Source organism: Nylanderia fulva, unplaced genomic scaffold (assembly GCF_048542155.1).
Source record: "Nylanderia fulva isolate GAGA-0341 unplaced genomic scaffold, ASM4854215v1 Scaffold29, whole genome shotgun sequence".
Lineage (NCBI taxonomy): Eukaryota > Metazoa > Arthropoda > Insecta > Hymenoptera > Formicidae > Nylanderia > Nylanderia fulva.
In genome coordinates this window covers 1079867-1094662 of record NW_028190358.1, presented here as the reverse complement: position 1 = coordinate 1094662, position 14796 = coordinate 1079867, and the positions used below count along the sequence as shown (strand labels likewise).

Sequence of the window (14796 nt, the reverse complement as noted above, 5' to 3'; positions counted from 1 at the left end):
GCACCGCTGGTGATTAATCGTCGTCTCCGGTCGACCTAACTACATTTCATCCCGAGCCAGACCGCGCGACGAATATCGTCGTACGATGTATGCGTACATACACGTATATATCCACGCACACATGCGCGCGAACGTGTTTCATTATACAGCAATCGGGGAAATTAAACGCTGAGACGTCACGAACCCAAAGCGATGAGGGAAATCATCGCGCAAACGACGCGGCGTTGGCCATTCTTCGAATGATTATACCGCAAATGTGCTTCGGATATTGCGTCTAACGACCTCCATTATAATAGTAACGATCGGTAGGTACAGCCGCTTTTATATGTACTTTGGGCGAATTAGTATCGAGCGTGTATTTATTGCGATGGTATGCAGCACGAACTTTGTTATTACTCGTTATTTCGCTTTATCGGCTATTTGTTAAACTTGTTTCAAATCAGATATCGAAATGTATAATTTTCATAATAATTGCAATTATAATTAATTAGTATAATATTAGAGGGATTTTCATAATTAATTGCAATAATATTAGAATATATATCTGAAACATAAACGTTATATCAAAACGCTACACATTGATACTTGTTATGATTTCATCACAATACCCTAGAATTAATCAAGTAAATGTCTATTGCTCAAAATATCTTATAATTTGAAGATTGCATTCAGACGATTCATCGCATTTTCGTGAAAATTAAGCGAGGCAATGCTCAGACGATTTGTCAGGTAAATTCTTTAATGACTCCTTATTGATCTCATTTGATCGCGAGGATAAACCACAAGTGCCGCATTAACCGCATCCGCGGGAACCTTGGGCGCGGCTTGTTTAATCAAAGCTATCTTGTTCGCCGTAAAAGCGAGACCAGCTGTTGTGGCTCGATAGTATGGCAAGCGCGACGAGTTTCGAGTTTCGAGGCATACAGTGCAATGTTTGTATAAAATCGGACAGCGATGTACTCTACACCTCTCGGATTTTCGAGAATACACTGTTGTTCAAGAACCATCTTGATTGGCTGCGCGTGAAACGCTGTATCGCTAACTCTTCAACTAATTCGCCGAACTGAGATACGTCGGATGTTAAATTTTGCAGATCTGATGAACGTGTCTAATTGCGTGCCCTCGATTTCCACGAAGCAATGTCGCAGTAGTTGGTAGACAGAAGTTTATACATACATTCGTATATTTTATATCTCTCTTTTTTATATTTTACACTATGATTTTTTTTATAATCCTGGAAAGGAAAAACGTCGAGTCTCTAAATTGAAAATAAACTCATTATTATTCGATAATAATTGGGTATTCTCTATTAATTCCAATATTCGAGAAAATATATCACCGGCAAAGATTAAAATTTTAGAAAAACTCTTAAAGATAAAAAAATAGCGAGCTACATTTAACAAACATAACCTTCGACCGGCGACATCGATAGTTCACATAAAGTATTCTTCCTTCCGCAAAAGATGGTTCGCCCTGAGCATACAAGTAAATTTACTCAGCATCACTTACACCGAATTTTACATAAATGTCGCCGTGAGTCGAAAGCGGTGTCAACTTTCGGCGTCGTAAAATTAGCGATTAGATCGGTCAGGACAGAAACTACGGCGATGATTCAAGCCGAACGATTAGAAGAGACTCTACATTTCTAGAGACATTTCTACATCTACCATCTCACTGTGTAGCTCGGGTATATTTCCGTGTATCGGAACGGCTTTAATGAATTCGATAAGTAGGTATATGCTAATGGGGGCAGCCGTATGAGAGGGCGGCAGAGGAGAGGAGACCCATTCTTGCGGGACTGACGATGGACCCGGGAGTGAGTCATCTCGAAAGAACTGGTTTCTACCGTAATACCTAGGTATCGCCGATAAAGAATCATTCCGACGCCTAATAACTTTGGCTGCTGCGCCTCCGCGACTCGACCATGACAATCCGTAAAACCGTGAAACCGGAATCGAAATCGCGGTCACATCTGCGCCCTTTTTGTCTGGGACAGTGAAGACACAATGATAAACTTTCGTCGTATTGCAGATACAAAAATCTGGGGTGACAAAGATGGAATTTAAAAATAATTTTTCCTATATCTATATATTATATATATATATATACATATATATATATTATACACCTATGTATATATGTATATAATTTTATACAGATATAATTACCTCTTGTTGTCTAAATAGAAAGCGATATCTAATTCTAGCCGTGCTCGTATATATCTAATGCTTGTCAATCTGTGTTTGCATATATCTGGCACTCTGTTGCCTGAAATCGAAATTTTGGATTACCTATATATATATATATATATGTTACAAGTACGGAACGCGCGTGCGTCGATCATACACTTCCTTATTGATCGCAGCCAGGAGAACGGCGGAAGACGAATGTTTTATCGATTAGATCGTAGCAACGTCAATCTTCGCTTGAACGTAAAGTAAGCCGACGATACTGACGAAGTACAGGACACCGGTTCGGATCAACGAACGACGGTAGGCGGACAAGCAGTGCAACGATAAATTACGTTATATCGGACATACGAAATGCCTTGCGTATCAGCTGTGCCATCGGCTCCTGAATTATCGCGTCGATCTGCAATACGGGATATTTCCATACGCGCGGATTCCCATAAATTCTACGAGAGGGTCGATCTTTCGGTTACCTCTAAATCTGTCAGAATCCTTATGCGCAACGAAACGGTTTCTTCCCGAGAATCGAGGGACCGCACACACAAATACCGCACACCGGTTAATCGTTTTGGCAGTCGCATTTTTTCTTTATACATCTTGCAATCGTACATTTTAGAGGTACACGTATATCCCAATTTCTATTATATTTATGTGTTATTAAATAAAATTTAAAATTATTATCTACAAAGCCTTAGCGAGGAGTATATATTCTCATTTTACTCCATTCTCGTACAAGATGCGACCGCCGGAAAGTTAACTGTTGGCAGGTAAGAGTGGCCGATTAATAACTCGCTGCATAAGTCGCGTATAATTACGTTAACCCGGGACAGCGTGCATCATCAATTATACGCAATTTAAAGCCGTGGTAGAGGCAGCACAGTGTGCCGTATACATATATCTGACGTAGAAACGAGCCGCGACCGTGTGTGCACCGAGACGTTTACAGTAGGTACAGCCTGTATGGGAGGTCCGAGTATCTCCATCCGACATCCCCACCTGCAGTTAACCCCGACTAGCTTGAGAAGCGTACCCATTGGTTGCCCCACTATTTTTCAAGCTTTAATGATAATGGGATAATGATGATTACACCGTTCAACTACCTGTACTAGACGGCACCTCTCGCTCTCTCACTCTCCCTCCCTGGTCTCTCTCGTTTTGTTCATCTACTTATCTAGCCGCCTCCTGCGGCAATCGCCGTCGAGAAAGCGGATAGATTGATCCCTGTGTCTCTTGTCAAGGCGACTTAAAGCCTCGCGTTTTCATCTCGAACTAGCCTGAAAACTGCTTTGAGAGACGCAACAAGATAAAATTTAATATCCATGATTATAGAATGCAATTAACAGTTATGCATTTTAATAAAATGACCAGCACTAATTTTTCAAAACAAGGTATTAATAACTTATACACCGTGTTCTTTTTCTCGCAATAATTTATACGCAATATCATAATAAAGTGCATGTAACGCGTAAATGGTTTCGTTTACCTTGAAGACTCTGTATCACGAAGTAATATATCATAGACGAGGTACAAACATATATCAGATACTTAAAAAAAAAATGGTAGATTTTTATAGAATTTTAGATACCACTAATAATAAACCGCATTAGATAAACGAGCCTTCGTTGTGACTGAATATTAGGTTTGTAGATTACATTGGGGAAACTCGGCTGACCAATAATCTGATTACTATTTAATTGATTATTAATGTGCAGATGAAATTAACCGATAAATGGTATAAATCATCAGCAAGCTATAGAGAACCACCCACTGCATTCTCGTTCGCGCGTTTCGATTGCGTTCACGTAAAACATCGCACGACATTTCACGGCTTTAAAGCGCGACGGCGAGAAAACCATTAACCGCAGAAACTATTAGGCACAGACTGCCGAGAGCAGTACACGTCAATAACATACACCTACGTTTCAGCCGTAATCTTACGAGGTTTTGCAGAATTACGTAAGACGTATAGAAATATTTAAGGTTGTCCCTTTTCCACTCGTGTGGTACTTTGTTCTTTAATAAGTTAATAGCTCATATCTAATGTCGTGAAAAATATATGCTTCATTAGATTTTAATTTATTCAACTACGCAATAACTGCTGTTAGTCGCATAGCAATATTGCAGGGTGATTTTGATTTACTATCTACCGATCACCCCTTCTGACTTTTACGTGTGGATAAATAATTTCTTTATAATATACATATATATATATTTTATATAAATAATATATTGTATATAATATGTTGTATATAATATGTTGTATATAATATATTGTATATAAATAATATTATATATATATATATATATCATATATAAATCAATTATAAATTATTTTACTCAAATTTTATATTCCTAATTCTAGAAATCGAGATAAATTTAATTTGGATAAATTGCTTCTAGTAAGGAAATTGTTAAAAAATACAAAACCAGGCGTCTTCCGCAGACGATGCCCGCCGTTGGCATGCAGACGGGACCATAACAACGCTGTCAAGCGGCTCTTATATGAAGACACATTGCCGCAGTTGAATCGCGTCTGCGTTCTACACTGCGTGCTTTTCTTTTTATTCATCATGAACAGAGGTTAACTACAATTATTCCATTAAACGTTAGATCATCGATAACAATAGTGAAGAATAGAAACGATCAATCGATAAGCTGTAACCACTAATGCTATACTATCGATGCGATTTGTCATGTCGTCAACTCAAAGCACAATTTGACCTTGCAAGTAAATTTTTCGAGAATCAAAAAAAATCGAAGATCATTGCAAAATATAATTACTATGAACGGATATATATACAATTGACCGATCGATCATTGTCACTTTATGGCTATAAATTCACCGATGCAAATCCCTCATTCTTATATCGCGTATAAGTTGCACGAGAGGCTTAGAACCATTCGTTCCGAGACATTAGCTAGCAGTGATCTTACCTCCTTGGCTCGAAGCTTTGTCGTCTAAAACGATCTCCCGTCACAATGAAAGATTAGACATATGGAAGAAATCCGACCGGTTGACTTGGTATTCGGTAGTTATCTATCTCGTCGGCAATGGCAGTGTTTAAGACGTTAATCGAACGGAACAACCGGCATTTAAACACGCATGCTAAATCTATTACAAATTGCACCAGGTTTACGATGCGTAACTGTAGTACCTACGCATGTTTCACTACTGTGTTATCACAAGAAGGATCAACTGCTTTTCATTTTCCGATCCTCTTCAAGAGACATCTAAGCAGTCAGAATATCTCGTGCATGCGCATACGAATAAATATAAATTTTTACGAGTCTCATTTACATGTAATAAATTACGTTTTTATCACCTGAACGAGAGAAATTAACAACAAACACTCGATAAATGCGGCATATTATTCGATGATAAAATAATATTAAATGAAATTTGTGTAAGGCTAAAGGCAAATATATTTTTTATATTTTTCTTATGCACTATAACGTAGAAATTTAATTGTTTATAAAAATTTAACTGTTAAAAGCATCGTAGAAAGAATTAAAGAAGTCACGACAAAGATATTCTTCGCGATATTAATTTTTCTCATATGCATCGATATGTTTCTATGTTTTCAGGAGTATACACTTTACAGCAACACTTACACGATCACGAGATTGTAATACCATGGAAGGTGAATCACCGAGGCAACTTAATTTCGCATAATGTTACTCATCATCATCACCAGGACGGGCCAATCGTTCATTATCGAATGACAGTGGCTGGTAACGAGTACCACCTCGAACTGACAGCTACTGATAACTTCATTGGTCGCGCAATGGTTGTGGAAAGGCGGAAGCGGGATCTGCACGTCCGCAGCCCGGCGAAAAGTCATGGCAGTAAATGTCATTATCGGGGATTTATTAAGGGTCATCGGAATTCCCGTGTCGCCCTGTCTGCCTGCGACGGTCTGGTGAGTTACACTTTCGATTTTTCAAGTCGCGTTTGCGCAGACTAATATTTGCAATCACGTTCGCAATCGATAGTCAAGAATCTAATATTTATGAGAAATTGTCCACCGATCTAATTTCATCAACATGATTCAATTTTACTATAATTCGATATAAAAACAAGGCGAAAAATAGAACAAATCGTTATAAAGTATAAAATATTTTTTTTAATTTTTTAAATAGAGAACCTAATTGTTTAAAGTCAATTGCACGAAGAGATCATTTACATGTTCCGTGATACAAAGTGATATAATGTGTCGAATCGCGTTAGAAACTTAAACGGAACGAGCGAAGTTTGAAATGATATAAAGTGGAAAGTGCGATTGAATCGTCAGGTCTGCAATTTGCAGACGAGAGGCAACTTTCCTGCTTTGCGCTACCGGCGATCTAATACATTCGCCGTGACTCGGAACTGCATGAAGAGTATAACGAGAGATAAAATCTGCACTGTCGACGACTGTCGAGCATTAACCGTCCGTATATAGGAACGAGGATCGAGAGCATGAGAGTCCTGCCGGCTAAATTATGAACTGTCGGACACGCGCGAGGCGTAATCAGCATTGTATATCTGCTTGGTTATGCTCGTGTCGGCGACTGGACACAAAGTTTCGGACACAAGTCAGTTCGACGAAATCTCTTTGTTCATAAAAGAGTGAGAGAGATAGAGTCCCACATGCGTTTGCGGGACTGTAAGTGGACGACAATCGATATATCAAGAGCGAATGCAATGCTCAACGTTATCTTACTTGCGAGCGACTGCAAGCATTCGCAACGTATCGCCCTTAAACCAACGATATACGAAACATGTTTTAGCTCGTTAGGCCTTTTCACTACAATCTCCACGGTGATTTGAAATCAATCATATTATACGCGCTTGTCTATCATATGACAGCAAATCTGTAGTCTGCAAACTATACGACTGCGACTTGCAAGACAGCGAGAAAATAAAACACATCTTTCGTGTCCTGCGGCCTTAGCGCTGATGAAAGCGACGAGATTCTTTTTTTCCGCGCTTAAAAATCGGTTTGTCGTTGCAGATTAATTAATGGATCCGGTCGACAACTCACGGCCAACAGCTCGAACGAAATCAGGTCGAATACTCTGATTGTAGCATAGCAGCCAATTTTTCAGGGGTGATTTATTGCGTATCTGACATGCACTTCTTTTACCAATATCGCGACGAAGTGAACGAAACTGTCAATGACAATTTAGTCGGACAAGAGAGGCTCTTTCGTATAACAAACTTATTTTCAAAAATCATTTATCGGTGTTATTTATGATATTAGAAACACATTCATTCCCTTCCTAAAAAAAAAGCATATTAAGCCGATTCTCGCAAGTATATATTGTTGCTTCTTTCCCGCCATGTTGATTGGTTGTCTCGATTCACGTTGTGCATTACATTCGTAACATTGAGAGGAGAGTTTGACACAATTTGTCCAAAATAAAATTTGGTAGCATCAAATGGTTGTTATCTCGAGGGTTAGCAATTTGACAATTTGTTCAAAGTAATTAAATAAAACAGTATTGTGTTTTAAATAATATGTTATAATATTTTAAACTCAATTAATATTTTGGCAGTTATCAGCCGATTTTTGTCAAAAAATATTAATCACGGATAAGGTATTATAACATATAATTTACAACATATTATTATTTTAATTTTTATAATATATTATTTCAAAATTTAATTAGTAAATTTTCGCTTTATTAATATTTTTTAATAGAAATCAGCTGATAACTATCAAAAATATTAATCGGAGTTTAAAGTATTACAACATATTAGTTAAAACACATTATTTTATTTTATTTTATTTTGGATAAAACTGCTAACTCTCACGATGATAGCTTCTCAATACTACGAATATAAAGCACAACGCGAATCGAAACAACCAATCATCATTGCACAAAAGAGGCAATAATATTTGAAAAAATCGACTTAACATGCTTTTTGTAGGAAGGGATTAGTGCAACATAAGCTAGCGCTACGCGCATGCCATTCAATTTTATATTAAAAAGAAAGATATTTTTCAATTGTAGGGGATTATAACATATAATAACACATAAGGTATTATAACATATTATTTATAACATATTACTATCTTAATATTTTAACATATTTTTCTTAATTAGCAAATTAATGCTTTATTAATATTTTTTGACAGAGATTAGCTGATTAAAGCGTTAATTTGCTAATTAAATTTTAAAATAATATTAAGTATATTCTAAAAATTAAAATAATAATATATTTTAAATATAATATGTTATAGTATTTTAAACTCGATTGATAAATTTTTCGACAGATATCAGCTGATTTCTATCAAAAAATATTATTTCGAGTTTAAAGTATTATAATATATTATTTATAACATTATTATTTTAATTCTTATAACATATTTTTATTATAAATTTTAATTAGCAAATAAATGCTTTAAATATCAGTTGATTTCTGTTAAAAAATATTAATCGAGTTTGAACAAACTTTATATTATTTCAAATATTATTTCTTTTAATATAAAATCGAGAAATGACGCGCGTATAGCGCGCTCTTGTATATTGTTCTAGTTACATAAAAATATGCATAATATAAAAATAATATGAAGTTCATCGCGCGCGTGCGCGAATCAGGCGCGGTTACTATATGATCTTTATATAAAGAAGTTATAAATATTCAAACATAACTTAATCTAATGTTATTTATTGTAATTATTTGAAAACAGAAACCTTTGATAAAGTAGTTAATGTGTAATATAGAAACGCGACCTTATAAAATCTACACGATATATTATTAAATATTTTAATCACAATAACATATCCGCGATAAAATACAATTTATATTTCAATATTAAAATAACTTTGTTTTAATTAATGACAAATTATCGACCAATATGAATGAATGGACTACAAAAAATTATAATAAAATTAGTACATTTATAAAATAATAAATTATTATATTTATAATTATTTATATAATTTATAATTACACAAACAGTTAATAATCATTAATGTGTTCTTTATAAAATAATTTAAATCAAATATATGACGTATTATAAAATGTTTTCTGTTCTTTTTTTAAAAAAAGATATATTCTATAATATTTCCTTTTTAACAAATATTTTTATCCAAATCTATATTGTAATCCATTCATTCATTTTGAGGTAACGTAACTATATCTACAGTCTACAATCTACAATCTAATTTCTATAATCTATTTTCTATAAAACCGTTACCTCGTAATAAAATAATAGTTCACTCACCAATCGATGCGGAGCTAGCTGAGTTGATCTGTAACATACAAATAGAATTTAAATTATAGCAGAACGTTCATAATAATTAATATTTCTAAAAATTAACAATCAACAAATATATATTAATAACAAATGACAAATATATATAAATGAATAACTTTAAAAATTGTGTAAAGACTTTTCTAATATATAAACTTTTATAGAAACTTTCATATAAACTTTTATATATCAAAAATATTTTTTTCTAATTCTCTTTTGTTTAAACCATTCAAATGTAGGAATAACATTAAAGTATACGCGATTTGTAACAAATATTATGAAAATATTTACCCCAAGGATGCTTGGCTGGCGCCCGATGCCTCTTAGGCCTGCTCCTTCTCTCAGGTTGATCAGGATTGTCCATTATCAAAGTCCTTTGGAGCGATACTTTAAACTCCCACACTAAAACGCCCGACACTTTAGACGACACTCTCGCACCAAAACGCGCGACACTTTGCACGACACTCCCGCTCTTAAACGCGCGACACTTTGTACGACACTCTCGTAATTAAACGCATTTGATATTTTGCACGATATTCGAATGTTTTATTGATGCTTGTGTTAAATTTCAAATCAATTAAATAATAATATTATTATAATAAAATTAATAATATTTAATAATACTAACAAAATTCAATAATAATCTCAAATGAATGAATTCTGAAATATTAATATAAAATTACGTTAAAATATTGAAATAAATATTGTATTATAACACGCAATGAGTAATTATAATTATATAATTATTTACAAAACGATTTATAATTACATATTTATATACCTAATCACAATTATTAGTGTATTCTTTATAAAATAAATTGAGTTAAATTTACTATGTGTTATAAAATGTTTTTAAATTAAAATTTGTCTTAATTTGTTGTAAGTTGTAATCTATTTATTTTGAAGTAACAGAACTATCTACAATCTACAATCTATAATCTACAATCTATACAATCTAGATCTACATTTTCATACTTTAAAACCGTTACTTCGTAATAAAATAATAATTTATCACTCACTACTAATGTGCAACAGCATAGTTTACTGTAAGTTACGTTGAGCTGTAACATATAAATAAAACAAAAGTTATAATAGCGCTTCAGATAATTAATTTCTCAAACAATTATTATTATATTAAATTTAATTTGCCAGACATACATAGTAATAAGAAATATTAATTAAATAATTATATAAGTTTTAATTGAATATAACTAATAAATTGATTTATTACAACTAATAAACTAATAATATTGTAAAATTAGTAATAAATATTCACTTTAAAGTAGCTTTGCTGGTGCCCGATGCCTTTCCTAGGCTTCCTCCTCAATAACTTGTGGTGTCGTCAATTACGTTGATCTGTAACATAAATAGAATAAAAATTGTAGTTAGCGCTTAAAAAAATTTATTTTTCAAACAATTATTATTGTATTAGATTTTGTTTTTTATGTGTACAATAATAATATAATGTAATAATAATTTTATTAATATAATATAAATATAATACATAATATATATTATAAAAATGTAATATAATAATAATATTAAAAATGTGTATTTATAATATATATTTAATATTTTTAATATCAATATTTTGAGTGTGAACTCAAAACCACGTAAATACCATACGTGTACATGAACTACTAAATCATCTCGTGTCACGAAACACGAGACGTGAGAACGATATCCAACAACGTCTTAATGAAATATCCCATTCCGTCGGCATCAGTACGTCCGTCAATGATAGTCGTTCAAGTGCGAAAGAGGATATCAATAAAACGAGTCTTAAAAGTTTATGCGATATAATAATATCTTTGCACGACATTCCTAAAATTAAAATTAAAACAAACAATACGATAAAAATAACGCGCGATTTTTATAGCACTCCCGAACTCAGAGATGCGAAATATTTTTCAGGGCACTCCTAAACTAATTAAAGCGCGGATATCGATCGGAAACGTTAAAAACCATTTAGGTACTTCTTCAGGCTAAATCTTTCTGAGTAAAGATACTGAAGCTTCCCATCCATAATGGGAGAACTTTTTTAATTAAAGTGAAGAATTACAAAATATATTACATTATTTGGAGCTGTAGAGTTAATAAATTATAAAAATATTAATAATAATATCAAAACCAATTCGAAATTTTACGCCTATTTTTAACTTCTCTATTTTTTCATGTTTATAGATTTTGAAGGATTTTAATAGATTTTACTTATATAAAAATTAGATCTTAATTGTATTGTGTGAGCTCTTATTTGATATCTGAAATAGTCAACCAAATAGTTTAGCACTTAAAGATTTAAAAAAGGAATTTTTGGCAAAGATTAAATAATTCAAAAGTAAGATAATTTGACTGCTTCAAATATTAATGCAGATATTAGATTAAACATTAAGATTGAATATAGAAGAAAAATTTTTCAACACTCGACGGTATAATTTTGTCATAGAAAAATATGAAGAAATATAATTTAAAATATATTAAATAGAAATGTAATATAATTCATGATCATTTTATAACTTATAAAATTTTTATTTTCTTTGAAGTCTCTCTCTCTCTTTCCTTGGCAATATGACTCTTCTTAAGCAAGATATACGCCCTTCATATGCGGCGCATGTTTCTAAAACACTTGAGAGAAATGGAAGTGGTATGCCAGCTATAACGAAGATTACACCGTTGTGAAAGTTGAAAATTTTCTGGAAACTGGGCGCGCAAAACAACGCACATTTTCTCTCGTCGGGCTGCGCACAGCCGCCGCAACCCTTTTATCATCATCTTGGACTGAAATTTATGTGTATTAGTCTACGCGTCATAACTGTGCAAACCGCCATGCCGACCACGCGCGAGCCACAAGAAGAGGGAACATTCGCGCAAAGTTTCCCTCGCGTGAACATAAAATCGTGGTATAACGGCATAGTATAAACGGACGGACGGAGGAATGCGAAGACGGGAAAAAGAATCTATCAGAGCACAAGTGCTGGTGGTGGAGAAACGGAGAACGTATACATATAGAAGTTTGTGCAAGCACGCATCAGCGCAATTTGCTCGCAGCTTCCAGATAATGATTTAATTTGCCACGGCTTGGCAGATTTATGACGGCGCACCTAGTCGTTGTCCGCGTACGCATTATAAATTGCACACGCGTTTAAGATTGCTCCAACCATCGATACTAATTGTAAATGTCCCATTGGTCCGACAGCGCGCGAACCCACTGGCAAGAGCTTCGCCTTATGGACGCCCGGTTCTCACGCAATACGTGTAATTGCTCAATTTTCTGCAAGAACCTTCTGCGGAACTGCATATCTTGACCCTGGTAATCGATCCCATCGTGCATATTATAGAGACACGAAATTTCGCGAAATCGTGGCGCTTCGCTATAATAATGCCACAAGGCAAGTCTGCATCGAACAGGTTCAGGTCAAGGTACTTGTACGCTGCGGGCTATATGGTAAATTTGCTTTCCTACGCTGAAAATGTTGGAAATCGACACCGGAAAAATTAATTTAATTTTTTTCTCTATTTAAAAACTAAAAGGGAAAAAAGAGAGAAAGACTTTGCGACGATGAAACCATAATATATATAGCTACTACGACAAAATGACGAACATTAAAAATAAAAATTAGCCTAAATCTTTATGTGATAATAAATGTTTACATTATCATCGATAATGAAACGGCTGATTTCGACATATATATACAGCTACTTGGTACGTGCAACTTTGTTTACCAAGGTCTTACATAGTGTACCTACCTCTCACGGGTGATACTCGTTTTTATTGGCCATAAAATCTGCAGCACACAGGTACGAGAGAAGGTGATTTCGACGCGTAACCGCTATAAAACTTGAGTCTACTCGTGCCACTTACGCTCGGTTTACGCGAAACTTAAGCCCTATTTAGCGGCGGATCATATAAGCCGCGTCGACTTAAAACCGCGATTAAATATCCTTTAACTTTTAAAATTGTGATTAAATCGTCGACTTTAGAACCGATTCTTCATAGCGATTATAACGAACAACTTTTTTAACTCTTTTAATGTGAGCGCATAGCTCATCTTACAATTAGATAAAATTATCTCTCCAGATAGAAATTAATGTAGAATTAATCATCAAGTATATTCAAAAGTAATTATTATAATATTTGAAATTTACGAGTTAAAATAGAAACGCAAATATGAGAACAATATACAATTTATGTGATAATAAATTCTTTGATATGCACATATATAAACACAAAATTCATATGTTAAATGTAAATTCATGCTTCATGTATTTATATATCGAACTGTTTAATTCTCGAATTGTAATGTGTTATAAATGATATGCTGTTTGTACAAAGTTTTCTCGTTCCTGCCGCTGATTAGAGCGTTAAATACTCGTCGATGCAATACCGCGAATAATCTTCATAATTGGCGATGATCTGCTCGTATCGTCATGTATGTCATCTGCTTTATGGATCTATGAGTATTTGTACGTAACGTGGTGTAAACAAAGCGTCTCGACTCTCATACTCGTGGCATTGTATTACTATACTTGCGCGTGTGCGCGTATATATGTATGCAACGAGAGGCCAAATGTAATTGGCGCCGATACGTAATGTTCAGTAATTTCAAGCTTGCCCGATAATAGCCTTATCCCTTGGGTTAATCCTCCGATACAATCTCCGCACTGGTTGCACTATAGTGAGTTAGAATTGAATCTAACGCTGGTCATCCCTTCGTTGTTCTAAATGTTGATTGCGTATTGAAGTCGGAGTAGAAACCTCAAATTGTATCACTTCTCTTTACTTTCTTTCGAAGGATGTAATTCAATGACTTTGTGATTAAATCGTCGACTTTAAAACCAATTCTTCATAGCAATTATAACGAACAACTTTTTTTAACTCTTTCAACCAAATTACTGTTATTCATTAAATTAAATCAAACTTCTAACTAAATTATTGTTATTCATTAAATTAAATCACATTATTTATATACACAATTGCTATGATATCTTTCTCATTTAATCGTTTAATTTAAAATTGTTTAGAATAATAATTAAATTAACCCTAGATAATTAAATATCTCTTAAATAACTCTTCTAGACCGAATTTCATTATTATTTAACATCACATATATATATATACGCGACAGAGATAGAGACAGAGAGAGAGAAAATGCAAAATTGAAACTTTATTTAAATTCACGTTGAGTTCAAAATTTATCGTCCGATACTCTTGTTATCTGTAGAGCAATTGCCCTCGCAGTATTTCGTAAACTATGTTACCCTTTCTACCAAAGGGAATAAAACGTGTATGGTAATTAATTTTACCCTCCACCCTAGGTCAGTCTTTTGTCACAATCACGAATATCGACGTTGTTTTCTTTATA

At 33.9% G+C, this 14796-nt stretch overlaps 1 protein-coding gene and 1 long non-coding RNA gene across 2 annotated transcripts in view; one reads left to right on the top strand and one right to left on the bottom strand.

Moving 5' to 3' along the window:
• Positions 1–14796, top strand: part of LOC114933135 (A disintegrin and metalloproteinase with thrombospondin motifs 7) — a 46087-nt gene that overhangs the window by 12878 nt on the left and 18413 nt on the right. Inside the window, exon 3 of the mRNA XM_029305617.2 lies at positions 5775–6109. Coding sequence (XP_029161450.1) covers positions 5775–6109 — 335 coding nt within the window. The remainder of the gene's footprint in view (positions 1–5774; positions 6110–14796) is intronic.
• LOC114933136 (uncharacterized) lies at positions 10424–13593 on the bottom strand. The gene is made up of 3 exons (XR_003820023.2): positions 13181–13593; positions 10710–10789; positions 10424–10494 (listed from the first exon to the last, which is right to left on the bottom strand). It is a non-coding gene; the product is annotated as an uncharacterized LOC114933136 (long non-coding RNA).